The 26,383-nt window shown below is 54.3% G+C and overlaps 3 protein-coding genes across 4 annotated transcripts in view; 1 reads left to right on the forward strand and 2 right to left on the reverse strand.

Annotated features, from left to right (window-relative positions):
• RUSF1 (RUS family member 1) overlaps window positions 1-5,823 on the forward strand; it is a 15,546-nt gene extending 9,723 nt beyond the window's left edge. The window contains exons 7-13 of the mRNA XM_005886993.3: window positions 1,438-1,508; window positions 1,588-1,772; window positions 1,854-1,911; window positions 2,837-2,907; window positions 3,593-3,736; window positions 3,846-3,923; window positions 4,431-5,823. Coding sequence (XP_005887055.2) covers window positions 1,438-1,508; window positions 1,588-1,772; window positions 1,854-1,911; window positions 2,837-2,907; window positions 3,593-3,736; window positions 3,846-3,923; window positions 4,431-4,528 — 705 coding nt within the window. The 3' untranslated portion in view covers window positions 4,529-5,823. The remainder of the gene's footprint in view (window positions 1-1,437; window positions 1,509-1,587; window positions 1,773-1,853; window positions 1,912-2,836; window positions 2,908-3,592; window positions 3,737-3,845; window positions 3,924-4,430) is intronic.
• SLC5A2 (solute carrier family 5 member 2) lies at window positions 4,820-14,322 on the reverse strand. Its single transcript, XM_070362571.1, has 14 exons — window positions 14,197-14,322; window positions 13,577-13,648; window positions 13,396-13,500; window positions 12,191-12,463; window positions 8,913-9,018; window positions 8,016-8,096; window positions 7,635-7,864; window positions 7,182-7,317; window positions 6,853-6,960; window positions 6,576-6,726; window positions 6,295-6,463; window positions 6,003-6,218; window positions 5,134-5,263; window positions 4,820-5,046 (listed from the first exon to the last, which is right to left on the reverse strand). Exons 1-14 carry the CDS (start codon window positions 14,320-14,322, stop codon window positions 4,820-4,822), a joined length of 2,130 nt encoding a protein of 709 aa, XP_070218672.1.
• Window positions 14,323-18,436: 4,114 nt separating this feature from the next.
• Window positions 18,437-25,279, reverse strand: TGFB1I1 (transforming growth factor beta 1 induced transcript 1). 2 transcript variants are annotated; one of them, XM_070362940.1, is made up of 11 exons: window positions 25,140-25,279; window positions 23,714-23,814; window positions 23,538-23,590; window positions 23,301-23,443; window positions 22,940-23,027; window positions 22,718-22,823; window positions 22,406-22,600; window positions 20,781-20,954; window positions 20,411-20,492; window positions 19,946-20,094; window positions 18,437-19,719 (listed from the first exon to the last, which is right to left on the reverse strand). In XM_070362940.1, the coding sequence occupies exons 1-11, from the start codon at window positions 25,150-25,152 to the stop codon at window positions 19,453-19,455; spliced, it is 1,371 nt and encodes a 456-aa protein (XP_070219041.1). In that variant the 5' UTR covers window positions 25,153-25,279; the 3' UTR covers window positions 18,437-19,452. The 2 variants fall into 2 exon arrangements, with proteins under 2 accessions (XP_070219041.1, XP_070219042.1); XM_070362941.1 differs by having other exon boundaries at window positions 23,714-23,875; window positions 25,140-25,229.
• Between the last annotated feature and the right edge of the window lie 1,104 nt (window positions 25,280-26,383).

Genomic DNA, 26,383 nt, shown 5'->3' on the forward strand with positions numbered 1-26,383 from the left:
GAACTTCATTTAAAAAAAAAAATAAAACTAACTGTTTTCAATAATATTAGCCCAGGTTCTTTTTTTTTTTTTTTTTTGCCATGCTGTGCAGCATTTGGGATCTTAGTTCCCTGACCAGGAATTGAACCTGTGCCCCCTACACTGGGAGCAGAGTCTTAACCACTGGACCACCAGGGAAGTCCCAACACAATTTAATATTTTTTAAGCATAAACCATGTGCCAAGTATTTCGTTTGTCTGAACTCATGAAATCCTTACAATGGATTCACGCAGGGTGTCATTGTCACCACTCCACAGCTGAGGCAAAAAAGACCCAGAAAGGTTGATTCTCCCTGGGTCCCCCTGGGCTTGTCCCTTCTCTCAAGAAATGGTTGAACGAGTTCTTCCCTATTGTCTTTTCCAAAGTTGTTAGGGAGTGAGTATACCAGGCCCAAGTCTTTAGGGTCTCCCAGCCCCGTGCTTGCTGTCTCGCCTGCTCTCTTTCTAACCTCTAGCCCCTTCTACCCCCAGGCCTATTTTCCAGGGCCCCGGGGCTTCCTCAGTTCACAGAGGCGGTAAAGTCACTGGGGTACCCAAGACTGGTACTCAGCCCGGGACCAGGCCCCTGCTTTCTGAAGCTGTTGCTTTGCTGCCCACTCCGTGTGGCTGCTGGAGATGACTGTTCCCACCCTGGGGAGGGCCCTCTGTTCCTGAGCTCCCAAGGCCCCTGATCCCCAGTTTACACCCACAGCCCACCCCTCTGCACCAGGACCACCTATCCCAGGGACCCCCATAGTCAGGGACCCCAGTTCAGACTTTTCCTCCCTCCTGATGCGTCGGGGGTTGTGGCCATGGGTCTTTTCCCCTAAGGTAGGCTCAGTCAGGCCATCTTGGGCCATCAGTGGGGTCTGATAACATTGATTCTCCAGGGAAGTTGGGATTTTGTGCATTTCTTCCTAGGTTCGTTGACCTCTTTGCAGAAGTGTCTGCCTGTTATTGCATACCAAGGGTTGGGGGGGATCGGCCTCTTTTTTTGTTGGCCACACCATGCAGCATGTAGATTCTTAGTTCCCTGACCAGGCATTGAACCCATGGCTCCTGCAGTGTAAGCATGGAGTCCTAACCACTGGATGACCAGGGAAGTCCCAGATCGGCCTTTTTAAACCACCAAATAAAGTCATTCTACTCTGTGGACACTTACTTGCCTGAGTGTAGGGCTACACAAGTGATGTTTGCAAAACAAAGAAATGTTCCACGGGCATTGCGTCTAGCTGGACAGAGAAGCAGATGGTATCTCAAAGGATGGCTCACTCATCAAAAATGTTAAAAATTTCCTAGGCACCCATATCGGTGTAGGGAGCATCTGGGGCAGGGAGGACTATGGTGAAAGGCACTCAGAGATGTTCAGTCTAGCCTGGAGGGGAGCCCTCCAGCTCCCAACCCCTCTGCCATTTTCCAGGAGACGCTGGTAAACCTGGCAGGGCTCCTGGTTAGCCTTTTGATGCTGCCCATGGTGTCCGATAGCCCCAGGTAAGCCGGGATCTAAGGCAGGGAGGAGGCGCCCAGCTGGGCCTCTGCTCCCACGGACCAGCTCACTCTCTTGCCCCAGCTTAAGCCTCGGCTGTTTCTTCTTCCTCACTGCCCTGCACATCTACGCCAACTACCGAGCGGTCCGGGCCCTTGTCATAGAGACCTTGAATGAACAGCGGCTCTGGCTGGTCCTGAGGCACTTCCTTCAGCGGGGAGAGGTACTTGGCCCCACATCAGCCAATCAGATGGAACCACTGTGGACAGGTGACCCAACCCCTTGGGCTCAAGTCTTATGTCTCCTAGCTTCTTCCTCTGCCTGGGCATCCTGACTCCAGCTTCCCACAGGTTTCTGGTCATCTGTGTCTCTATCCTTGGGGGCCCCCCTACACCGCGTGACGTCCAGGTGAGTGTCCCAACATCTCCCAACCATCACCGCTGTCACCCTTCCCCCCATGTGCTCCCTATCCTTTTTTTTTTTTTTTTTTAAGTGTATTTACTTATTTTTGGTTGGGTCTTTTGGTCGTTGCTGCCTGGGCTTTTCCCTAGTTGCAGAGAGCAGGGGCTACTCTCTAGTTGCAGTGTGGGGGCTTCTCATTGTGGTGGCTTCTCTTGTTGCAGAGATGGACTTTAGGGTTCGAGGGCATCGTAGTTGCGGTACTTGGGCTCAGCTTGCTGCTCCCAGGTTGTAGAGCACAGGCTCAGTAGTTGTGGCGCACAGGCTTAGCTGCCCCGTGACATGTGGGCTCTTCTGGATCAGGGATCAAAGCCATGTCTCCTGCATTGGCAGGCGGATTCTTTACCACTGAGCCACCAGGGAAGCCTGTGCTCCTTGTTCTGATTATCACTTGCCTCCCCTGACCAAGCCCTACCTCTCGGGTTCTTCATTTCCATTGGTGGTAGGCGGGGGTGAGGGGTGGTGTCACTGTGGGTGCTTGAGGGCAGGCGGTGTATAACTTGAATATGTGGGATCTTAGTTCCCTGACCAGGGATTGAACCCATGCTCCTTGTAGTAGGAGCACTAGAGAAATCCCAGATTGGCCTTTCTGAACCACCAAATAAAGTAGTTCTACTCTGTGGATATTTACTTGCCTGAGTGTAGGGCTACTCAAGTGACTCTTGTAAGACAAAGAAGACATGTTTGTTGATGTGTTTGTTGGATGCAGGAAGAAAGGAAGAGCTGATGCCGGGGAGGGTAACAGCTGAGGGGCGGATGGGAAAGAGGTGCAGGACAGTTCAGGTTAACAGTTATGTGGCTGTGCAGTGACTGGATGGTCATGCCTGCTTTGTCTTCTCCCCCGCCACTGACTGTACACTGTTGTTTCCTTCAGTGTCTCTGAGCTGCAGCAGCTGGTTGAGGGGCACCAAGAACCCTACCTCCTTCGCTGGGACCAGTCACGAAGTAAGTGTGCCGTGTTCTCCCAGCTTCAGACTCACCCTCCTGGGCTCAGCCTCTCATTCCTTCAGCCCCTGGGCCCCAAGCTCTGGACACACGCTGGACAGTTTGGAGTCTGCCTGCTGTCCTCAAGGGAGCTTGAAGCTGAGATTGAATCCATTCAAATTGTATAGCTGCATGCCCCTGTAAAGTTCCCTTGACCACTGTGTAAAGTGGAGCTAATAATACCTGTCTTATTATCTGCAGGGTTTTTATGAGGATCAGAAAAGGCAATTATATAAAAGCACTTTTACATTGCAGCACATACTAATGAGATTGTGACCTTTGGTTCTCTCTGAGGAACCTCTTTTGTCTCCTATTCAGGTCACCTCTTGAGGAAGCAGGCACTAAAGTTTAATGGTCTGCTGGTTGTGTGTTAAAAGATGCTTATTCTCACTAACTATTAAAGACATGCAAAATAAGCCCACCTCAGGGAGCTGCTTTGAAGTTGTATCTTGGAAATTGGGCATTTTAGCTTGGCCAGAGCACTGGGGAGTGACAGGAGATGAAGTTGGAAAGGAAAGGGTGGGAGTTGGCCTTTCATGCCAGGCCAAGGCCCTTGGGCCAGACAGGGATGAAGCAGGCTGGTAGGCCTGAGAGAGTTTTGGAGTTGGCCCCTCCCTGGTACCAGTCTGTCCCTGGGTCTCTCCAGACCAGGTACAGGTTGTCCTGAGTCAGATGGCAGGACCTGAAGCCATTCTAAGGGCTGCCACTCACGGGCTGGTGCTTGGAGCCCTGCGGGGAGATGGACCCCTCCCAGAAGAGCTGGAGGAACTGAGGAACCAAGCACGGGCAGGTAAATGCCTCGCAGTCCAGGCTTCTTCTGACCAAAGCCGGGTGGAGAGGGGAAGGACCCTGTTCGGCTTGGGACACCTGGGAGCTTCTGGTTCTTCGCCCCTGTCCAGGTCCTGAGAAAGAGAGCTGGGTCGTTGTCAGGGAGACACACCAAGTGCTGGACAAGCTCTTCCCAAAGTTCTTGAAAGGTAACATCCTTCTGCTCCACGGCTCCTGGACCTTCTCCCCAGAGGCCCTGCCTAGCCCCATCCCGGCCCCTCTGTCTGGGAGGTGGAAGACCTGGACTTCTCTCTGTGATCTCAAGTCCGGGTCTCAGTTTCCCTGTCTGCAGGACGGGGAGGTTAGGACGGTCTAACCAACACTGAGGTGAGGCACTCAGTGTTGATAGACTATGGAAGCCCAGTTGGCACTGGAGAGAGGAGTGGGGTGGTGGGTTCGGGGGAGGGGGAAGGCTCACAAATTACTGATGATGATCTTTCATTTAGCCCCTACTCCATTCTAGCCCTTTCCCCTCTGCTGCTTAATGAATTCATACGGCAACCAGATGAGGTTTTAGCCTCATTTTACACCAGAGATCACCCCGCAGAGGCAAGGGGAGCCTGAGCAGTACACCCAGCCCGTGCTGCACCTTACCCCTCTCCCCAGGGTTAGCCCAGAGTCTCCCCCACAGCACCACCCCTCTGCCCTCTCCCCAGGTCTACAGGATGCGGGCTGGAGCACTGAGAAGCACCAGCTAGAGGTGGATGAGTGGAGGGCCACGTGGCTCCTGTGCCCAGAGAAGAAGGTCTTGTGAGCATCCCTGCCAAAGGCCCAGGTCTCAGGACAGGGGCTTGGAACAAGGACACTCTGGCTGCAGCAGGACTAGGCAAGGCAGCTTTATTTGTTCTTAGGGGAACTACAGTGGCCAGTTGGCCAAGGCCTCACAGGGTGTGGCTATGGACTGGGTCCCAGGCAGAAACAAGGCAGAGAGTAGGGGTCCCGGGGCCTCCCCGCTACTCTCTGGCCCCAGGCCCTTCTCACCGCAGCTGGCTCCCCACCCCCACTCATCTAAGGCTGTGGCTCAGGGTGTCCAATGCAGTGGGCCTCAGGCATAAAAGCCCCAGAGGAATGTGGCCACGGCCATCATGAGCAGGGCGTTGAGGTTGACCACGCGGGCCCAGCGTGGGTCCTCACTGATGTCCTCCAGCCGCCTGGCTGCAGCAGCCGTCTCCTCCTGGGTAGGGCGTTGGGGGCTGCCCGCCCCACCCCTGCTCACGCCACAGAACCAGAGCAGGCACTGCCGCAACAGGCCTGGCCTTGGGGGCGGGGGCGCTGGGAGAAGTTGAGGCCTGACAGTAAGTCTGAGGACACTCTGCTCCTGCAGCTCCCCCGCCCCAACTCCCAGGGGCAGTGCCTTACCCTCCATCTCCACTGCGTGCTCAGGGCGCCCGTTCTGCACGGGGGCTGCGGTTGGACCTTCTAGCTCCTCAGCATCCAGGTCCTCCCTCTCTTCCTTGCTGTGCCGGAGACTGAAAACCAGGCGGTAGAGCTGGGGAAGGAGGGAGCAGGGGCCGAGTGGGAGCAGAGCAGGTCTCCCGTCCACACCAGCACTCTCTCACGTCGCTCTGTCCAGCCTGCACAGCAGCTCGGGACCACCTTCCATGGCTGCCCTCAGGCTAAACCCAAGCTGCTCAACTAAGTGTTTAAAAACTCTTGGCCCTGCTCTGCCCTCGGCTTCATTACCCGCATGTCCCCCATCTACACTCACAATTCAATTCTAGTACTTTAGTCTTCCAGTCCTGCCAATGCCGTGTTCCTCCCTGCGGGTGTTTGCTACCAGGGCTTCCTCTTGCTGCCTTTGCCCCTTCTGCATCTGTGGAGTCCTGCCCCTCCTTCTGGGCCCCGGCTCTTTTGTCCCGTTCCCCAATCAGCTCTGCCCTGGGGCACCCACCTTCCTGCAGCACAAGACCAAGCCCTTTGGGGGCTTTTGGGGTAGTACTCGGTCCCTCCCGGCCACCACTCAGGCCAAAACTCTGGGGGGCTTTCACCTCCCCCATGATCTTCAGGCCACCTCCAAACCACCTCAAATAAACTTGATTTGAATCAAAACATTGTGCTTGCTTTGCAACTAAAGCTTCAAACTGAACTCCTTGGTCTGTCCTCACCAAACCTCCTTACAGACATCAGGTCCTCCCCACTGGGAGTCGTGGGAAGCAGACTGCAGCCTCGGGCTGGAGAGGGGCCACACCCACCCGCGTTTAGTGCCCCCACGGGAGGCCTGCACTTACGTGCTTGCGCGGAATGGGCGGTGTGCACAGTGAGACCACGAGGGTGAGGAGGCCGGAGCAGACGAAGAGCAGGATGGCGAAGTAGAGGTAGTGGACGCGGCAGAGGAGAGCCGGGCACCCCGAGGGGCGCACGCAGCTGCCGGAGCCGAAGGAGAACTCGGGAACCAGGCGTGCCAGGCCCATCAGCAGGCCCCCGATCAGTCCCCAGAAGGCGCCCTGCGGGGCCGGAGAGCGGGTCAGCCTCCACGGGCGTCCAAGTCCGGCCCCAGCGCCGCTGTGCACACACGCTCACCTTCTCGTTGACGCGGGGCACGAAGAGCGCCAACACGAAGACGGCCGACACCGGCGGCGCCAGGTAGCTGGAGACCGACTGGATGTAATCGAAGAGCTGCCCGCCCTGCGCCGCCTGCACCACGGGCAGCCAGGCCACCGACACGGCCACGATGAACACCACCCAGAGCCTGCGGTGGGCGGCCATCGGGAGGTTTCACCCAGGACCCGGTCTCCCCCTGTCCCTACTGCCCGTCCCCCGGGGCCGAGTCGTGGGGCCGGAGATGGAAAACCCAGGCCCACCGTCCTACTAGCAGCAGCTCGCGGTCGCCCGCGCGGGGCCGCAGGCGCGTGTAGATGTCCATGGTGAAGAGTGTGCTGCTGCTGTTGAAGATGGAGGCCAGCGAGGACATGAGCGCCGCCAGCATGACCGCCAGCATGAGTCCGCGCAGACCTGCGGGCGGACTGGAGCCGTGAGCCTGCGGTCGCGAGGGGGCGCCGGAAGTTGCGGGCCGGGCGAGGGGTGACGCCTCGCACTGGCGCCTGTGGACATGGAGGGCAACCCGGGGACCGCCCTTACCATTGGGCATGAGCTTCACGACGAGCCGCGGGTAGGCGATATTGGAGCAGCCCACCTCGGTGCCGCACACGCGCTTACACACCTCGGGCACCACGCACGCCACTTCGTCTGCGGGAAGGAGGGCGCCACGCGGCTAGGGCGGGGCCGGGTCTGAAACTTCGGATCGCCCAAGTGGGGACCGGGAATCCCAGTGGAGAGATGGGATCCCCAGGTGGGAGGCGGGACTGGGTGGCCCAAATCTTCGGACGGGAACGGAAATGGGAGACTCCACTGAGAAAGGGGCTGGATGGGGCTCAGGATTCGGGGGCGGGCGGGGTTGCAGACGTTACCCGGGTAAAGAACGCGGCTGATCATTCCAGGCATGACCATGAGGAACATGGGCATCAGCTTCAAGTAGCCGCACAGGATGCAGCCCGCCTTGATGTGGGTGAGGTTTTTCCCAGCCAGGCAGCGCTGCACTATAACCTGCGACGAGGAGCTTTCAAACTACCTGCGTCCAGTCCCGGGTAAGTCGCCGTCTCTCTGGCCTTGCCCCAAGACGCCTCTCTAATCCGGGCCCCGCCGCTGGCCCCTCGAGGCGGACAATTCAGTTCCAAGAACGGACCTTGCCCCTTGGATCCGCCTGCATCTGGGTAGGTCTATTTGGCAGGCCTCCCCCGCCCCACCTCGGACCACGCCTTCCACCTGGCTTCCCAGGTGGGTTCAGGCTCCTCCCATCTCAGCTCGGCACCCCCGCAGGTTCTATCCCGGCCTCCCATCCCGCCGCAGCCCCGACCCCTCACCTGGTCGCTGCACCAGTACCAGCTGGACACGATAGTAAGCCCCAGAAGCAGCGCGGGCCATGGCAGGTCCCCCGTCACAGGGTCCCGGAGCAGGTGGTAGGAGTCCGGCCGGGGTCGATAGCAGGAGCTGGAGATGTTGCCCACGGCCGGATCCTCGGATACCGTCAGGGACGTCACTGCCCGCAAGTATTTGTCGAAAAGCCCCGAATACCCGCCCACCTCGTGGAAGGCTGTGAGGGCACGGCCGTCAGGGGACCCGGCGCCCGCGACAAGGCCCTCCCTCGGACCACCCCGCCTAAGACGCGCGATGTCCCTGCTCCCGAGTGGAGAGCTCTGCGAGCTGCGCCCTCCGCGCCCCTCCCCCATGGGCTGAGCCCGTACCGTAACCCATGAGGACGAAGGCCCCGGCGAGAATGACGAAGGTCTGCACCGTGTCCGTGTACATCAGTGCCGCCAGCCCTCCTGCAACCGGCCTGGGTCAGGGGGCACAGCCCAGATAGGCTGCCTCTAGTACATAGACTGTCTTTGCGGGGAATTGGAAAAGGATTCCCCCTTTCCAATTAATTTTCCTGGAGGGCAGATTTCAAAATGATGGCCCATTCTCCGAGCTCCTGCACTCCGGCGTCAGGAGGCAGGGCTGGGTGAGCACAGTGGGGCTGAGTTTGGGGCTTCACGGATGCCAGGTGCCCCCCGTGTAGGACCTCCACTACAGGCCCTCCTCTAAGTCCAGGTTTTCTCGTGTGTGTAACAGAAGGAGGTGATCCTGTAAGGTCCAATTCTCAGTTCCATCCCACTCCGAGGGGCCGGGCCGTACAGCCGGCCTTGGCACCAGGCCCCGCCCACTCTGGGCCAGCGTCAGGCCTCAGGCCCCACCCCGGGATCCCTGGGCCTACACTGGGATTGGTGAGCTATCCTGGAGTCTGGCCAAGTCCACTCTCCCCCCGCCAGAAGTTAATAAAAACTTAAGTCTTCCTTGTTGTCCAAGCCCAAGAGGGGCTCGGAGCTATGAACTTCCGGACCAATCCAAGGAACGTGGGGGCGGAAGGAGGGGGAGGGAGGGGGAGGGGGTAGAGGGTGGGGTGGGGGAGGTGTAGTTTGCTTTCCAAAGACTTAGATCCTTCTGCTCACATCACACTTAACTTCTCCAGCCCTCTATCTTTGGTGTCTCCTCTAAGCCCCGCCCACACCCACATCCCTAGCACGGTTCTCTTCCCTAAGCCCCGCCTACAGTCCACGCTCCTAGCACGGCTCCCTTCCCTAAGACCCCGCCCCCGCCACCTGTCACAGTGTAGATCATGGTGATGCCCAGGAGCGCGATGACGGAGGCATAGATGTTCCAGCCCAGAGCCTGTTGAATGAATACTGCCCCGGAGAACATGTCCACCTTGGGGGAAGGAGCGAGCGTGCAGGTCAGGATCCAGGGGCCAGTGTGGGGACCCAGGTCCACCTCCTGCCCAGAATCACGACCCAAAACTTTTGGGTCACTTTTGGGCCAAACTTTTGGCCACACCTCAAAAGTGCCCTTATTTTTTGATACCTCCCGCTATGGCTGTTTTCCTCTATTTCTTTGCATTGGTCGCTGAGGAAGGCTTTCCTATCTCTTCTTGCTCTTCTTTGGAACTCTACATTCAGATGCTTATATCTTTCCTTTTCTCCTTTGCTTTTCGCTTCTCTTCTTTTCACAGCTATTTGTAAGGCCTCCTCAGACAGCCATTTTGCTTTTTTGCATTTCTTTTCCATGGGGATGGTCTTGATCCCTGTCTCCTGTACAATGTCACGAGCCTCCGTCCATAGTTCATCAGGCACTCTATCTATCAGATCTAGTCCCTTAAATCTATTTCTCACTTCCACTGTATAATCATAAGGGATTTGATTTAGGTCGTACCGGAATGGTCTAGTGGTTTTCCCTACTTTCTTCAATTTAAGTCTGGATTTGGCAATAAGGAGTTCATGATCTGAGCCACAGTCAGCTCCTGGTCTTGTTTTTGCTGACTGTATAGAGCTTCTCCATCTTTGGCTGCAAAGAATATAATCAATCTGATTTTGGTGTTGACCATCTGGTGATGTCCATGTGTAGAGTCTTCTCTTGTGTTGTTGGAAGAGGGTGTTTGCTAAGACCAGGGCGTTCTCTTGGCAAAACTCTACTAGTCTTTGCCCTGCTTCATTCCGTATTCCAAGGCCAAATTTGCCTGTTACTCCAGGTGTTTCTTGACTTCCTACTTTTGCATTCCAGTCCCCTATAATGAAAAGGACATCTTTTTTGGGTGTTAGTTCTAAAAGGTCTTGCAGGTCTTCATAGAACTGTTCAACTTCAGCTTCTTCAGAGTTACTGGTTGGGGCATAGACTTGGATTACTGTGATATTGAATGGTTTGCCTTGGAAACGAACAGAGATCATTCTGTCGTTTTTGAGATTGCATCCAAGTACTGCATTTCGGACTCTTTTGTTGACGATGATAGCTACTCCATTCTTCTAAAGGAATTCCTACCCACAGTAGTAGATATAATGGTCATCTGAGTTAAATTCACACATTCCAGTCCATTTTAGTTCGCTGATTCCTAGAACATCGACGCTCACTCTTGCCATCTTCTGTTTGACCACTTCCAATTTGCCTTGATTCATGGACCTGACATTCCAGGTTCCTATGTAATATTGCTCTTTACAGCATCAGACCAATGCAAAGAAATAGAGGAAAACAACAGAATGGGAAAGACTAGAGATCTCTTCAAGAAAATTAGAGATACCAAGGGAACATTTCATGCAAAGATGGGCTCAATATAGGACAGAAATGGTATGGACCTAATAGAAGCAGAAGATATTAAGAAGAGGTGGCAGGAATACACAGAAGAACTGTACAAAAAAGATCTTCACGACCAAGAAAATCACGATGGTGTGATCACTCACCTAGAGCCAGACATTCTGGAATGTGAAGTCAAGTGGGCCTTAGAAAGCATCACTACAAAAAAAGCTAGTGGAGGTGATGGAATTCCAGTTGAGCTATTTCAAATCCTGAAAGATGATGCTGTGAAAGTGCTGCACTCAATATGCCAGCAAATTTGGAAAACTCAGCAGTGGCCACAGGACTGGAAAAGGTCAGTTTTCATTCCAATCCCAAAGAAAGGCAATGCCAAAGAATGCTCAAACTACTGCACAATTGCACTCATCTCACACGCTAGTAAAGTAATGTTCAAAATTCTCCAAGCCAGGCTTCAGCAATACGTGAACCGTGAACTTCCAGATGTTCAAGCTGGTTTTAGAAAAGGCAGAGGAACCAGAGATCAAATTGCCAACATCTGCTGGATCATGGAAAAAGCAAGAGAGTTCCAGAAAAACATCTATTTCTGCTTTATTGATTATGTCAAAGCCTTTGTGTGGATCACAATCAACTGTGGAAAATTCTGAAAGAGATGGGAATACCAGACCACCTGACCTGCCTCTTGAGAAACCTATATGCAGGTCAGGAAGCAACAGTTAGAACTGGATGTGAAACAACAGACTGGTTCCAAATAGGAAGGAGTACGTCAAGGCTGTATATTGTCACCATATTTAACTTCTATGCAGAGTACATCATGAGAAATGCTGGGCTAGAAGAAGCACAAGCTGGAATTAAGATTGCTGGGAGAAATATCAATAACCTCAAATATGCAGATGACACCACCCCAAAAGCCTCTTGTTGAAAGTGAAAGTGGAGAGTGAAAAAGTTGGCTTAAAGCTCAACATTCAGAAAACAAAGATCATGGCATCTGGTCCCATCACTTCATGGGAAATAGATGGGGAAACAGTGGACACAGTGTCAGACTTTATTTTTTTGGACTCCAAAATCACTGCAGATGGTGATTGCAGCCATGAAATTAAAAGATGCTTACTCCTCGGAAGGAAAGTTATGACCAACCTAGATAGCATATTGAAAAGCAGGGCCATTATTTGCCAACAAAGGTTCGTCTAGTCAAGGCTATGGTTTTTCCTGTGGTCATGTATGGATGTTAGAGTTGGACTGTGAAGAAGGCTGAGTGCCGAAGAATTGATGCTTTTGAACTGTGGTGTTGGAGAAGACTCTTGAGAGTCCCTTGGACTGCAAGGAGATCCAACCAGTCTCCAGGCTGAAGGAGATCAGCCCTGGGATTTCTTTGGAAGGAATGATGCTAAAGCTGAAACTCCAGTACTTTGGCCACCTCATGCGAAGAGTTGACTCATTGGAAAAGACTGTGATGCTGGGAGGGATTGGGGGCAGGAGGAGAAGGGGACGACAGAGGATGAGATGGCTGGATGGCATCACTGACTCGATGGACGTGAGTCTGAGTGAACTCTGGGAGTTGGTGATGGACAGGGAGGCCTGGCATGCTGCAATTCATGGGGTCGCAAAGAGTCAGACACGACTGAGTGACTGAAGTGAACTATGGCTGTAGCCCCAGAAACCGATTCCTTCCAGGCCCTGCCTCCATTACGGTTGTTACAGCAATTGTTCCTCAGCTGTGCCCCCTCGGGGGCTTTCTAGAGACCTCCACTGGGTGGTCCCACCCTTCCAGGGGCCCATTCCACCCACCAAGCATGTTTACCGAAATCTTGGTGAAGATGTACAGAAAAAGCGAGAGCACGGACAAGTAGAGGCGGATACGATGGCCGCCGAAGCGCTTTCGCAGGTACTGCGGCATGGTGATGACGCCGGCGGTCAGGTACACTGGCACGAAGAGCCACCCAAGTAGCAGGACCACGAACAGTGCCTGTGGGCACAGCGCGACATCGGAGGGTGACTCCCCGCCCGAGATCTTGCTCTGAGCCCGTCCCCGCCCCCAAGGGTTCTGAAGAACCTTCCTCTCTTGGGGAATATGCTACTCCAAGGCAAGGTCACACCAGGGCCCCAGAGGACACAAATGCAGACAATGACCTTGGGCTCTGGGCCTTCTGGACAAGCTCTTGATACTTCGTTGGGCCCTTAACTACAGCCCTTCTTGCCTTCCCAGGCCATGACCCCTGGCCATCTCTCCCAAGATGACCCCTAGACTCCTCCTCCTCCCACCCCCAGCACCTGAATCCAAGTACAGACCCTTCAGCTTAACCCCAGCCTCTGCCTCCCCTCTCCTTTCCACCCACCCAAACTTTCTGTCCTTCAAGGCTCAGCTCAGAGGCCTCCTCCTCCAGGAAGCCCTGAGCTCAAAGGCCTGATCTTTCCAAGTCTCCGAGGCAAGCCTCAGTCCCAGAGCTTCCTCTCCTGCCCTTTTCTGCGAGGGGCTTTCATTTGGCTTAAAGATGCTCACAGGCCACCGCTTTGGAGAGAGTCAGAAGAAGCACTGTACCAACTTTGAGACTGTTCACCCCATTTCAGAGAGGAGTAAATCGAGGCCAATGAGGGTGTGGCTGGTTTAGGCTCACATAGCAATAGCGAATCAAACCACCTGCCGTATCCCAGTATTGAACACTATTAATCATGTGATCGGTTTTATTTACAGCCATACTATGATCAACTTTGTTATTAAAACACTGCTTACTAACAGACTCGTTCCTATGAATTCAACCATCTTACCCCCAGTGCTGATATGATCAGCTAATATACCTCCTCTAGACCTACCCTTGCCCTGATTCTGGATCTCCCACCTGCTTCTGCCTCCAAGCTGGCTGTCTGAGCATCACTTGAAGCCTAGCCTCATGGCACAGTTGGGAAGTCCCAACTCTTGTCTCACACCTCCACCTGGAGCCTCTCCAGCTGTGACCCTTCCAGGTGTTCCCGGGGTGGGGGGTTCATTGGCCAAAAGGAGGGACTCACATTCCACTCAAATCCAGCCACCGCCAGGCCGCTCGCTGCACCGGTCCCTGCCAGGCCCACGAAGTGGCCACTGCCGATGTTGCTGGCAAAGAGAGAGGCCCCGACCTGGGTGGCCAGAGGTGGGGGTGAGCCAGGCTGTTTCTACAGGCCTCCTCCCGCTCCACAGCCCCGCCTCTCTCACCGGCCACCACACCATGTTCCGTCCCGCCAGGAAGTAGCCGCCGACGGTGCCTCTGTTGGTTCTGCACATGGACTGGGGGTTGGGAGTGGGGAGAGGCCTGGGTTCGGGGGACATCTTTGGACCTCATTAGCCTCCTCAACACATTCCTCAGCCTTGTTCCAGGCTGAATATTAACCAGCATGCAGCTCACCTGATGATTCCCACCCGACCCCACCCCCAGCTTCCTCCCAAGACACAAATCCACCCGGGCCCTAACCCAGCATCCAGCTCCCCAAGCCCGAGTGTGGCTAGATGGGGCCTGACTTTCCTGTGGGCCCTGGATACAGGTTTCAGCTCACCCACTTGTTATGTAGACAGCGGAACAGAGACCTCATTTAGAATGCGGTCCCGATGAAAAGCCACTGACCCCTTAAAACTAGTCCAGCCCCAAAGTGGGCAGACAAGGCATGAATGAGTGTGGACTGGGCCGCCCTGAAAATATCAAAAGAAGAATTACTTGTCCCACACCAGGTTTCTCTCTCAAAGATCCAGGCGTCCTTCCCCTGCCACACACAGGGCTCCCTGAGACTTCCCCCCGGGCTCCAGAAGCGAGCCCCTAGCAGCATCTCCCAGCTTCTCACCCACAAGCCGACACCAATGACCAGCAGGAAATAAGCAGCGATGACTAGGATGTCAGCAGGATTGTCAATTAGAGCCTTCTGTTCCCCCAGCACTGGTGCTGAGCCTGCCTCTGTGTGCTCCTCCATTCTGCCCACGATCTGCCCCTCAGGGCACTAGCCCCTGGATTCCCCCCTGGGAAGGATTAATGGTTACCTTGGGGGCAGTGAGCCGACAAGTTCCCCCGCTCCCCAGCTTTGTTTAGCTGAATCAGGCCTCACAGAGGCTGAAGGCTGTGGTCCTGGGGAGCTGGACACTTTCAAATTCAAGGGTATTCCCCTTCCTGGGCCTTAGCCCCTGCCTATTCTCCAGAGACTTGGGCTCAAAATGACTTCTTTCACTGGCTAAAAATGCCTATCCTTCAGCTTTGACCTAGGGAACCTGGCTGAGCTAGCCCCCCAGTTCAAACTAATTCAGAGGAATCATTTTCTTTTTTAAAAAATTGATTACAAATAATTTTATTTATTTATTTTTAGCTGTGCTGGGTCTTTGTTGCTGTGCAGGCTTTTCCCTAGTTGCAGCGAGCAAGGGCTATTCTTTGTTGTGGTGCTCAGGCTTCTTGCGACGGCTTCTCTTGTTGCCGAGCATGGACTCCAGGGTACTTGAGCTTTGGTAATTGCAGTGTGTGGGCTCACTAATTGCAGCTCCCAGGCTCTAGAGTGAAGGCTTAGTAATGTTGGCGCACAGGCTTAGTTGCTCCATGGCATGTAGGATCTTCCTGGACCAGGGATCGAACCTGTGTCTCCTGCATTGGCAGGCAGATTCTTTACCACTGAGCCTTTTTCTTTCTTTTTGAAATATTTATTTATTTGGTTGTGTCATGGGATCTTCGATCTTCCTTGCGGCATGGAGGATCTTCAGTTACAGCATTCGGGATCTAGTTCCTTGACCAGGGATCAAACCCGAGCCCTGAGTCCTGCCCCACTGGACTGCGAGGGAAGTCCCAAGGAATTATTTTCGGACTCAAATCTGACAGTGACACTCCCCTGCTCAGGAAACCTCCAGAGCTCTCCATCAAACCTGGGAGGAGGCAGGAGCCTCTCATCCAGAGGTTTAAGGCCTGCCATGCCCCGACCCCTGCCCACACTTCTCCTCGTTCCTCCACACCAAACCCAGAATGAAATCACATTTCCTTCCCATGCCCTTGCCCTCCCCAGCCCCTGGATTCTCATACCCTCTGAACTTTTCTATAAGCTATGCCTTCTGCCTGGAACGCCCCCCTGCCTCCCAAATGGCCAGCCCCTACTCAGCCTTCAGTGCTCAGCCTATGGCATCTCTTCGGGAAAGACTTCTCTGACTTTCCTGACACAGTTCTGAGCACGTTGTGTGGACCTTGCCTGGATCCAGATCTGTCTCCCCAATAGACCAGCGACTCCCTCAAGAGCAGGAGATGATCAGATTCATCCCTGGAGTCCCATTGCTCAGCACAGGGCTGGACGCGAGAAGGGAATGGCTTGATAAATAGATATCCGCTGCTCTATCTTTCTAGAAGAACTGACCAGACTTGGGTGTCTGATTATGGTAGTAGGGTTCATGGTGGAAATGAGAACAGGGAATAATATTTTAGGGGAAGGTGATGAGTTGTTTAAGGAATGCCTTCATTATGGTCCCTTCAAAAACAGACTCTAAAATGAGAATTGGGGTGCAAGAACTGTATTGGGGAGCTGATCACAGTCAGGGCTGTGAAGGAATGAGGAAGAGAGACAAAGAAAGGAGAAAAGCCAGTAAAGGGTGTGTTGATGAAAAGGTTACCACTGTGGGACTTCCCCGGTGGTCCAGTGGCCAAGACTCTGAGCTGCCAATGCAGAGGACCTGGGGTTCGATTCCTGGTCAGGGAACTAGATTCTGCATGCCACAACTAAGACCCAGTGCAGCCAAATAAATAAATAATTAATAAATAAAATATTTTTTAAAGAAGTTACCCCTTTGACAATCCCAGTGGGGACCCTCTGAGACACTGTGAGGAACTGACCTCAGAATTGACCCCCAGAAACCACAGAGCTGGGATAGTTATTCACCAATCCCTATCTCTAACTGGCTGGAGGTTCTGAGGCTACAGAATCCCACCCACCCAGGCCCTCCTCCAGACAGAAACTCAGGGAGCATCTAGGGACACTGAGGGTCTGGGAAATGTCTGCATATGACTTCCCAGATGGGCCAGGTGAATACAGGCAGGACACCCACAGCATCTGCTTCAGCAGGTGATGAATTTGAAGTGTCTGGCCGAGTGGTCCAGTGGTTAAGAATCCACCTTACAATGCAGAGGACTCAGGTTCCATTCCTGGTCAAGATCCCACCTGGTCGGGTGGCATAAGATCCCACATGCCATGGGACAACAAAGCCCGAGCACCACAACTAGAGAGAAGCTCATGTGCCGCAACTAAGACCCAACACAGCCAAATAAAATAATTTTTAAAAGTGAAGGGTCAGGAAGCAATCTGGGGGCAAGTATCAGGGGACACATTGGAGTTGTAGGCACTTAAAATCAGATCTCTGTGGCTTCCCTGGTGGCGCAGCGGTAGAGTCCACCGGCAATGCAGGAGCCGCTGGAGACGTGAGTTCAGTCCCTGGGTAGGGAGGATCTCGTGGAGGAGGGCATGGCAACCCACGCCAGTATTCTTGCCAGGAGAATCCCATGGACAGAGGAGCCTGGAAGGCTACAGTCCATGGGGTCACAGAGAGTCACACACAACTGAAGTGACTTAGCACGAACACACCTGCCCTCATCAGAGCCTGCAGAGTGCTGCGTGATGTGGCACCTTGTTCCTCTTTGACCACATCTCCTATGACTCTCCCCTGCTGGCTCTAATCAACCACATTGGCCTTCTTTCCTTTCTTCAAATACACCAGGCTCGTTACTACCTCCTGGCCTTTGCACTTGCTCTTTCCTCTGCCTGGGGTGCTCTCCTCAGGCTCTTTGTTCAACCTTCAGTCTCAACGTAGATATTACATATTCACAGAGCCTTCTCTGATGCTCTGGTTCATGTCATACCTCCTTTCCCACCTTTTCTCAGTTGTCTATTTTTTTCCTTCTCACCTTTCCTCCTTCCCTTCCTTTTTCATTCCTTCTTCCATTAGCAAACATTTTTGGAGCACTTACCACCTGCTAGACAGCAATTTGGACACTGGACAGATAACAGCAAAACAGATGTGTCATTTGACAGACAAGCTTCCAGGACCTTGCCTTCATTTCAGAAATAAACAAGCATGGGACTTCCCTAGTGGCTCAGTGCTTGAGAATCCACCTTCCAAGGCAGGGGACAAGGATTCCATCCCTGGTCGGGTAACTAAGAACCCACATGCCTAGGAGCACCTAAGCCCACTTGCTGCAACTACAGAGGCCAGTAAAAAAATAAATAAATAAATGAACAAGCAACAAATACCTGTTTGCATTAGTGATAAGTGAGGGACTAGGGAGGTGCTATGGGTGGAAACTAGGGAAAAGAACCAACTTTATCTAGACATCAGGGGAGTTTCTGTACTTTATTACACTTGTCATTGTGGTTTTATTTTTTTTTTTCCCCATCTGTCTCTCCTACGAGACCAGGAATCGAAGGAACATGTTTCTCAGCACCCAGCATGGACCCTAGCACAATATGTGGTCAATGAACTCTTGGGAAATAAACGGCTCAAGACTAGGAGGCAGTTACAAGTCAAGGGATGGACAGCACTCTCCAGGGAGGATTTGTGAAAGAGGAAGAGTCGGAGGCTTAGGAAGATCCAGGAGGGGAGCTTCAGAGAGGCAAGAATCTGGGGAAGGTGGTTTGCCCAAAGCCAAGGCAGAGAACCTCACCTTTGGCTCTTGCCCACACCACAGCTGTTCTCCTTGGCTGTTACCCCCTCTTTGAGCTGGAAGGGCCTTTGGGGAGCCATTGTTTCCAGCCTCAAAGATCCCTGTAGTTAGAGCAGGAATCTAGGCCCCCTTCTTAGGGAACTGCAGGAGGGTCTAAGATATTGGGCTTAGAAAGACCCCTGGGGTTTGGGGATTCAGATGCAGCCTGAACCTCTCCACACCTAAGAACCCCTGGTCTCACCCTTCTCTGCAGGGGCTTGGCTCGTGTGTCACCTCCTCCAGGAAGCCCTCCTTGACTTCCAAGCTGAGTTAGAAGCCTCTTTCTAGTTCGTACAGCTCCCAGTTTCCCTCAGTCTCCTGACCACCCTAAGTGCCATCTTCTGTCTAAAGCAGATGTTATAAGTCAATACTAATATGAGAGAAGCTGAAATTTAATGGTCAAATCCAAAGGGTGGGAATAAATTGGCACTTTCAAATGGAGCCCCATCTCTGAGGGTCTTTTAAGGAAGGGGGTGGGACTGCCTTGATGGCCAAGTGGTTAAAACGGCACTTCCAATGCAGAGGGTGCAAGTTCGATCCCTGGTGGGGGAGCTAAGATCCCAAATGCCGCGCAGTGTGGCCAAAAAGTAAAAAAAAAAATTTAAATTATTAGAGGAGGGGGGAAATCTGGAGACCAGACAAGGTGGCAAGGGTGGAGGGAGTGGGTACAGATTAAGTGCTTATTTCAAAAATATAAGGAACTGAAGGGTGGGGGATCGGGGACAGGAAGGTTTGATGGGGCTCCGCTTGAATTCCCATCCCGGCTGGCGGGCAGCCATCTATACAATCCTGCGCACGTGGCCGACCTTTCCAGCCTCAGGCTCATCTGAAGGGCTGAGGCTGCAGGTCCGGCTCTCGCCGCAACGCGGCGGCCTAGAGCCCGCGGCGGCCAGAGTAGTACAAGGGGCTGGGCGTCGCGACGCGAGCCACTCCCGCGCAGAGACACAGCACCGATGTGACGTGGAATGTGTGTTTATGTAGGTAGAAAAAAGTGCACAGAACAGTGAGGGGCGAGGGGAGAGGGACGTCTTGGCCTGGCCTTGGATTCGTGAGAATTGCAAGGGCCCTCCTCCAGTCGGGGGGCTCCCGCAAGGCTGGGAACAAAGTGAAGGGCTCACGTGGGATCGGTCAGTGTACGGACCCACTTCGGGAGGCGTGTGGCCTTAAGGGTTCACGGAGCCTTTTCTGAACTCGCCCACGGAGAACGTACAGTATCTTCAGGGCCAGTCCCTGCAGTGGGGTGAGGCCTCAAGAAGCCGGGCTGGTGGAGCCCGAAGCTCCAACAGCAAGGCCTTGGGGTCTAGAGAGCCCGATCTTTTGAGGGGGTGGGGGGAAAGGCGAGGTCTTTGCGGCTCCGCTCTCCCGGAGGGGCGAGCCCGGCAGGCGGTCAGCCGAAGAGCTTGAGGAAGCAGGGCTGGCAGTAGGGCTTGCCCGCGCGCTCCTGGAAGGAGCCCTTGGTGAGCGGGCGCAGGCAGAAGGTGCAGGTGAAGTGGTCCGGGTGGAAGCGGCGGCCCAGGGCCGACACGCATCGGCCGGTCACCGGGAGGCCACACGTGGCGCACAGAGACCCGCGCCGCGCGTGGAAATGGTTCTCGCACAGCGGGCGGCCCTCGTGCTCGAAAAAGCTGCCTCCCGAGAAGGGCGCGAAACATTCCTGAGGAAGGGCAACCACGAAATGATGGGTCAGGGCCAACCTCCAGACCAAATAACCCCCTTTTGGAGCTGAATAACCCCCAGAGACTCCCGCAGCCCCTCGCACCTCCAGCGAGCGTGAAGCCCCGCCTCCCGGGACCCCGCTCCGACTATTAACCCCGCCCCGACTCCTAGTCCCGCCCCTACTGGCCCCTCCCTCCAAGGTCCCGCCCCCCACAGTCGCGTACCCTGCAGACGAAACAGTCCGGATGCCAGAGTGCACTGAGCGCCGAGATGTAGTTGTCCAGAATGGGGCCTTGGCAACCCTGGCAGCGCGGCGCGAACAGCTGTAGGAAGTCCCGGCGGCAGTAGGGGCGGCCCTCCCGCTCGTGGAAACCTAGGAGCGGGAACAGAGTAAGGAGGAAGGAAAAGGGTGCGAGGTGGCCCCGGGAGCCCACAAAGATCTGAGACGGGGGGGCCGGAAGCAGCGCAGTGAGAGGACGCAGTCGGTGGAGAGGGACAGGGTCTGGGTGGGGGGCAGAGCGGGAGCGAGTGGGATGGGAATCCGCAGGTGGGATAGGCCGGGTCCAGGAGAGAGCAGGAGAAAATTCGGGCCCGCGAGGATTTCGGAAGTCCTAGTGGGCGGGCCCAAAGGGAGCCGGGCGGGATGACGAGCGGACCCGCGGCTTTCAAGATGGGAGTAAAGCTCTCACCCTCATCTCCGAAGGGCTCCCCGCAACTAACGCAGCAGAAATGCTCCGGGTGCCAGTGGGTGCCCAAGGCAGTAACCATCTTCTGCGGGAAATGAAAGGGAACACTCAGCGTGCCGCCCCAACCCCCTGCCATTTCCTCTCCCCTCCCTCTTCCACCCTGAACCTAAATGAGTGGCTTGAAGTATGAGTTGAAGCTGCGGGAGACCTAAGCAGGAACTTGGGAATGAAAGAGCGCGGAATCGAAAGAGCTGCGGAAGAGAACCCTGGGAGCGCCTGGGGTGCGGATGGGAATCGGGCAAGTGGATGAGGCTCATCCCACAGGCTCCTTGGGTGAAACAGAGGCGGGGCTTGTGGTCCAGGCGGGGCTCACGTGTCGGATGGGTTGATTGCAGAGGCCACATCGCGGAGAGAAGCGCTCGAAGTAGCACTCAGGACAGAAGGGAGCTCCATCCTTCTCGAAGAAGCTGCTGCCTCCCAGGGCGGTGGAACAGCCACCGCAAACGAAGTGCTCAGGGTGCCAAGCACGGCCAAGCGCCGTCACCACCTGCGAGTTGGGGGTTGAGGCGGAGGTCAGAGTGGGCCTGGGGCTGCCAGATGCCCAGTGAGCCAAGGTTTACGTGGCACTTTTAACATCTCATCTCTGAGAAGTCAGGATGAAAAAAAAAAGAAAAAAAAGAAGTCAGGATGAAGTATTGAATGTCCAAGTAACTCAAACCCAAAGCGATGGACATTTAAGCCGGCTTCCAGCACAGTACCTAGGGCCCACCATACTTTTTGTAGGCCACAAAAATGTTGTAATTTCTTTTAAAATTAGAAGAAAAAAATTAGCTAGAAGAAAATGACTAAATATATAATATTAATGTATTCATCTTCACTCCAACTGTTATAAAATGCAATTTATATATTTTTTAATGGAGGAAGGGGCCCATGAAGGTGAAAGTGCTTAGAAAATTCATAATGTCACCCTGCTCTGCTGAGATTGGAAATTCTCACCAAAATGGATGGTGGTAGGGCACTTTATCTAGCAGGAGGATCTAGATCAACCACTGGGCACAGTTGCCCATAACATCTGCTCAGTCAATAAGCCAAGAAATGGAGCTCCCAAATCAGACTGGTGGAGGAGAAACAGTCTTTGTGGGTCCCGAAGAGATGGTGGGTGGAGCCAATGAGGCTTTTGTGAAGATTAAATGGGAGGGGGGACTTCCCCGGTGGTGCAGTGGATAAGAATCTGCCTGCCAGTGTAGGGGACACAGGTTTGATCCCTGCTCCAGGAAGATCCCACATACCTCTGAGCAACTAAGCCTGAGCACCACAACGACTGAGCACGTGCTGTAAAGCCTATGAGCCTCAACTACTGAGCCCATGGGCTGCAACTACTGCAGTTCTTGTGCCTAGAGCCTGTGCGCTGCAACAAGAGAAGCCACCTCAATAAGAAGCCTGCAAACTACAAGGCAGTAGCCCGAATCTCTGCAAGGAGAGAAAGCCCACGCACAGCAATGAAGACCCAGTGCAACCAGAAATGAAATAAATTGATTAATTAAAAAAATTACATGGGAGTTTGTAAAGGAGCTAGCATAATGTCTGGCACACAGTAGGACTAGAATAAATAAAACCTGGGTTGGAATTCTTACTCTGCCACTCACTTGCTCTCTGACTCACAGCTTCAATTTCCTCATCTGCAAAATATGAATAACAATAATACCCACTGGCTCTCAGTGAAATGAGTCTATAGGTCTCTGGGCTTCCCAGGTGGTGCTAGTGGTAAAGAACTTGTCTGCCAAAGCAGGAGATATAAGAGATGCAGGTTCGATTCCTGGATGGGGAAGATCCCCTGGAGGAGGGCATGGCAACCCACGCCAGTACACTTGCTTGGAGAATCCCATGGACAGAGGAGCCTAGTGGGCTACAGTCCATAGGATTGCAAAGAGTTGGACATGACTGAAGTGACTTGGCACACATGGGTCTCTACCCCCTTACTCACAGAGCTACACTTACTTGCCCAGCAATGGGTTTATTGCAGGAGCCACAGAGGCCCTTGGCCTGGGTGGGAACGCCACGGCGGCTGAGGTCAGACTGAAGCAGCCCCAGCATGGTGTCCAGGCTGCCTTTGCTGGTGGGCCCTGGTGGGGAAGGGGTGTCCTCACTCATGGAGCTTGGCACTGGTGGTGGGGTGGGCCCTGAGGCTGGAAGCTGCAGTAGTGAGGACAGGAGAGTTGAGTCAGCAGGGCAGCATGTGTGAGAAGGTCTCAGATGGGTCGAGAGCCATAAATCCACAGTGGTCTACCCCGCACTCCCTGAGTGACTCACATGGTTCTGGACACGGAAGTCAGAGAGTGAGGCCATCAGTCTGTCTAGCTCCAGGGTGGCTGAGGTGGCTGAAGGCTTTGGGAGAACAGGGGAGGGGCTGGGAGGGCTGTGAAGAACACAACTTGTGTCAGCTCAGAGTCTCAGGGTAACGCTTCCTCCAGTAACTCCAGCATCCAGAACTGACCACCTCTTTCCCAACCCTGCCAGCTATGCCAGACTCACGGGCTGGGCCTTTTCTTGTCCTCAGACTGGTCCTCCTTCTGCTCCCCTGCTGTCTCCTTGCTAGATGGGAACTGAGACATTATTTCATCTGCAGAGAAGAGAGAAGGGCACTGGGCATGGGGCCATGTGCTAGCCTCCTTCCCAGTTAAGGCTCGCATCCCTTTAGCTGCTACCCTGGGAAGTCTATGGGCTTCCTTAGTGACTTGGACAGTAAAGAATCCATCTGCAAGGCAGGAGACCCTGGTTCAATCCTTGGGTCAGGAATATCCCCTGGAGAAGGGAATGGCTACCCCCCCTTAGTCTCTGCCCAGCCCTGCCCTGCCCCCCATCCCATCAAGGCTTGTCCCAGTAACCCTGGTACCTGTTATGTTGAACTGAGTAGCGTTAAGTTCCTGAAGCAACCTGTCTAGCTCACAGAGCCCCGTGCCCAAGACACCGCAGGAAGAGGAGAATGGAGGGGTGGCAGGGGCTGCAGGCTTCGGGGACCGAGGCTTGCATACCGTGCTGGGAAAGAGGGTGGGAGCTTGGGTTCAGGGGTGGGGAATACAAGCCTGAGTCTCAATTGGCCACCCCATCCCCCCATACCCAGTCTTCTCACCTGTACAGATGGTCTTTGTCCCCAGAGGTTCCTGAAGATTCCCCAGGCCCCATCTATAGAGAAGGACATGTATGTGGATGATACGCCCGTACTCTGCCCTACTCAGGCCCGGGTTTCCTTTCCTCTCACCAAACCTGGCCTGAGTGGTTGTCCCTCTCCCCAGCATCTGAGCTCACCTGTGTCAGAGGAGACGTGAGGGGCTCTGGGGGCCGCTCTTTTAGAGCTCCTGACCTTGGCATGTGTGAGGTTGTGGTCTCCAGGTCAGAGAGAAGGGCATCTGCAGGGAGAGGCCGTCAAGGTGAGAGGTTGAGAGGTCAAGGCTAAGGCAGAGACAGGGCCTTAAGAGATCAGAGAATAAGTGTTCTAAGTGGGCAGTATTTGAGGAGGACAGAAGCGAGTATTAAGAGTAGAGGTCAAGAATCAGAAGAAATACAAGGCAGACCATGGCAGAGATGTGGAAGGGCAGCAAGGACTATTTACGGTCACAATATCCCACGTGGCTTATCCTGAGAGTCATTTACTAACTCATCTACCTGACTCTAATTCTCTGAATCTTCGGTAATACAGTCAAAATTGGCTCTTTACTGGAGGCAAATATGGCTCCACCCCAAATTGCTCAATTGGCTGTATGCCTGACACCTGCTTTCTGATTGGATGCTCTTTCTGACACACCCCCTACACCTAAACAGGCCCCTCCCAGCCCTGGCCCACCTCCAGATGCCACTGGGCTCCACCCTATGCAACTAATTGGTGAGTCTGCTGGGACCTGCTTTCTGATTGGTTTTTTCTTCAGTACCAGTGCTCGTTACTCATTCTGAGCAGCACCCCCTACCTCAGGGTGCTGGAACTCCTTCTCTCCACGGAGCGCACAGCCTTCCTGCCCCGGTTCCAAACGACAGGGAGGATGAGATGCGTGGGTCCTCCTTTCTGCCCCAAGTCGGAGGGACAGACAGCACACCCCCCTCCCTCAACACACACAACCCAACTCTCCCCGTCTCCATCCCCAGATCCAGAATCTGAACTCTTTACCTTTCAGAATTTAGAAGTCCCTGCCCCTTTACTCTGCATCTCTGAGCGCCTTGATGGAACCCTTAACCTCTCCCTGGCATCTCGGCACTCATCTATTATATTTACTTTCTGCCCCAAGGACCTGACCCTACCATACTTAAGGGCCCTTAACTCTTTCGTTTCCCAAACCCTAGGGCAAGCCCATTTTCTTCTCCAAAACTTACTGTCATAATCTCCTTTCCCGACTACTTTCCCAGTCCCTGGACCCAGGGTCCTTTTAACTCCTCCCTTCCCAGAGCTCCCGAGCCCAGGCGCCCGCAGGCTCTGCACCTCCCTGCCCATCCGTATGCAGCCCGCGACGGGGAAGCGAAGTGAAGGAAGAAGGGAGGGAGCGACCAGTCTGGCAAAGGCAGGAAGGGAGCGGCAGGAAGGGGGACGTGGAGTCGGAAAGGAGGCGCCGGCAGAGACCAGAAGCGAGAAGACCGGGAGGCAGGGATGGAGAGATGCCGGGAGTGCGAGGGGGCCCCAGGATGGGGAAGCGGGTCCAGGCAGTGGTGAGGGGCTTGGGGACAAGGGGACCCGGACCCCACTCACCCAGGTCCTCCATGACGGGGCGCGGGCAGACCGCGCGGGGCGAGCAGGGCGGGGGCCGTGTCCGGTGGGGGCGGGGGGCGGGGGACGTCCGGGAGCTGGAGGCCCAGCCTTGACCATGTAAGGAAGCCGGGACCCGCTGGGATAAGGCTGGAGGGGGGACGGAGGGGGGAGGAGTGGGGGGGAGAACAGGAGAACCCGGGGTGGGGGCCTGTAAGGGAGGGAGGGCCCCGGCCCACCCAGGCCCAGCCCGCCTGCCTGCTGCGCAGACGGCCACACCCCAGCCTTGGCCTCAGCTGCAGGGAGCCCCAGGCGGCCAGAGTCGGAGTAAGAGAAGTGGCTCCTCCAGAAAAAGCCCGGGATCCTTTGCTCAGTGAGACTCTTAGACACAGACTGAGGCCCCCAAGCCCACCTCCCCCCATACCCAAAGTTAGTACCTTGAGTCCTAGACAGAGCTCCTCTCCCACCCCTATTCCCAGAAGATTGCTCTAGACAGAATTTTGGAGTTGGAGGCGGTGGTGATGTTCTAAGGATCTGTCAGGTCCCAGGTTCAGAGATCTTCCCTAAGAGACTGTGACAATGATATAACAGAGATCCCAAAAGGCATACAAACTGGATACAAAGAAATCTCCAAGAGACAGAGATGATGAACCCATCCACAGACTCTAAGCCATAGAGTTGGAAACAGACATACAGACACAGGTAAACAGAACCGGAGGCCCAAGTCCCACGCAGACTCAGGAGAAATGCTGCCAGGCAGCCAGACCTCAGCCAACTGTCCCCTGCATCGAGATGACCCAGACCTGTCCCCAGCATCGAGATGACCCAGACCTGTCCCCCAAGAGCCCTTTCCCAAGATACTGATGAATACAGAGAAGCAAGCAAGACACAGACTCCGGCCACAAAGGAACAAGAGGCTTCCCCTGGACTGAGAAATCAAGTTGGAAATGAGAAACTAGAGATAGGTGTGGACGGATACAGCAGTGCTGCAGACAGACCGTGGGTCTCAACTCAGACACAGGTCGAGAACTGAGCACTGGAATGGCAACTCGGGGGCTTTTTAAAAAATACTGATGCGGGGGGAGGGGGCTCCGCTGGGAAGGAGAGGACATACATATACGCACTGTTGTATGGCAGAAACCAACACAGCATTGTAAAGCAATTATCCACTAATTAAAAGTAAATTTAAAAAATACTGATGCCCAAGGCACTCTCCCCTCAGTCCAATTCAGTTAGAAAGGGCAGGG

The sequence above is a fragment of the Bos mutus genome, chromosome 25 (assembly GCF_027580195.1).
Source record: "Bos mutus isolate GX-2022 chromosome 25, NWIPB_WYAK_1.1, whole genome shotgun sequence".
NCBI lineage: Eukaryota > Metazoa > Chordata > Mammalia > Artiodactyla > Bovidae > Bos > Bos mutus.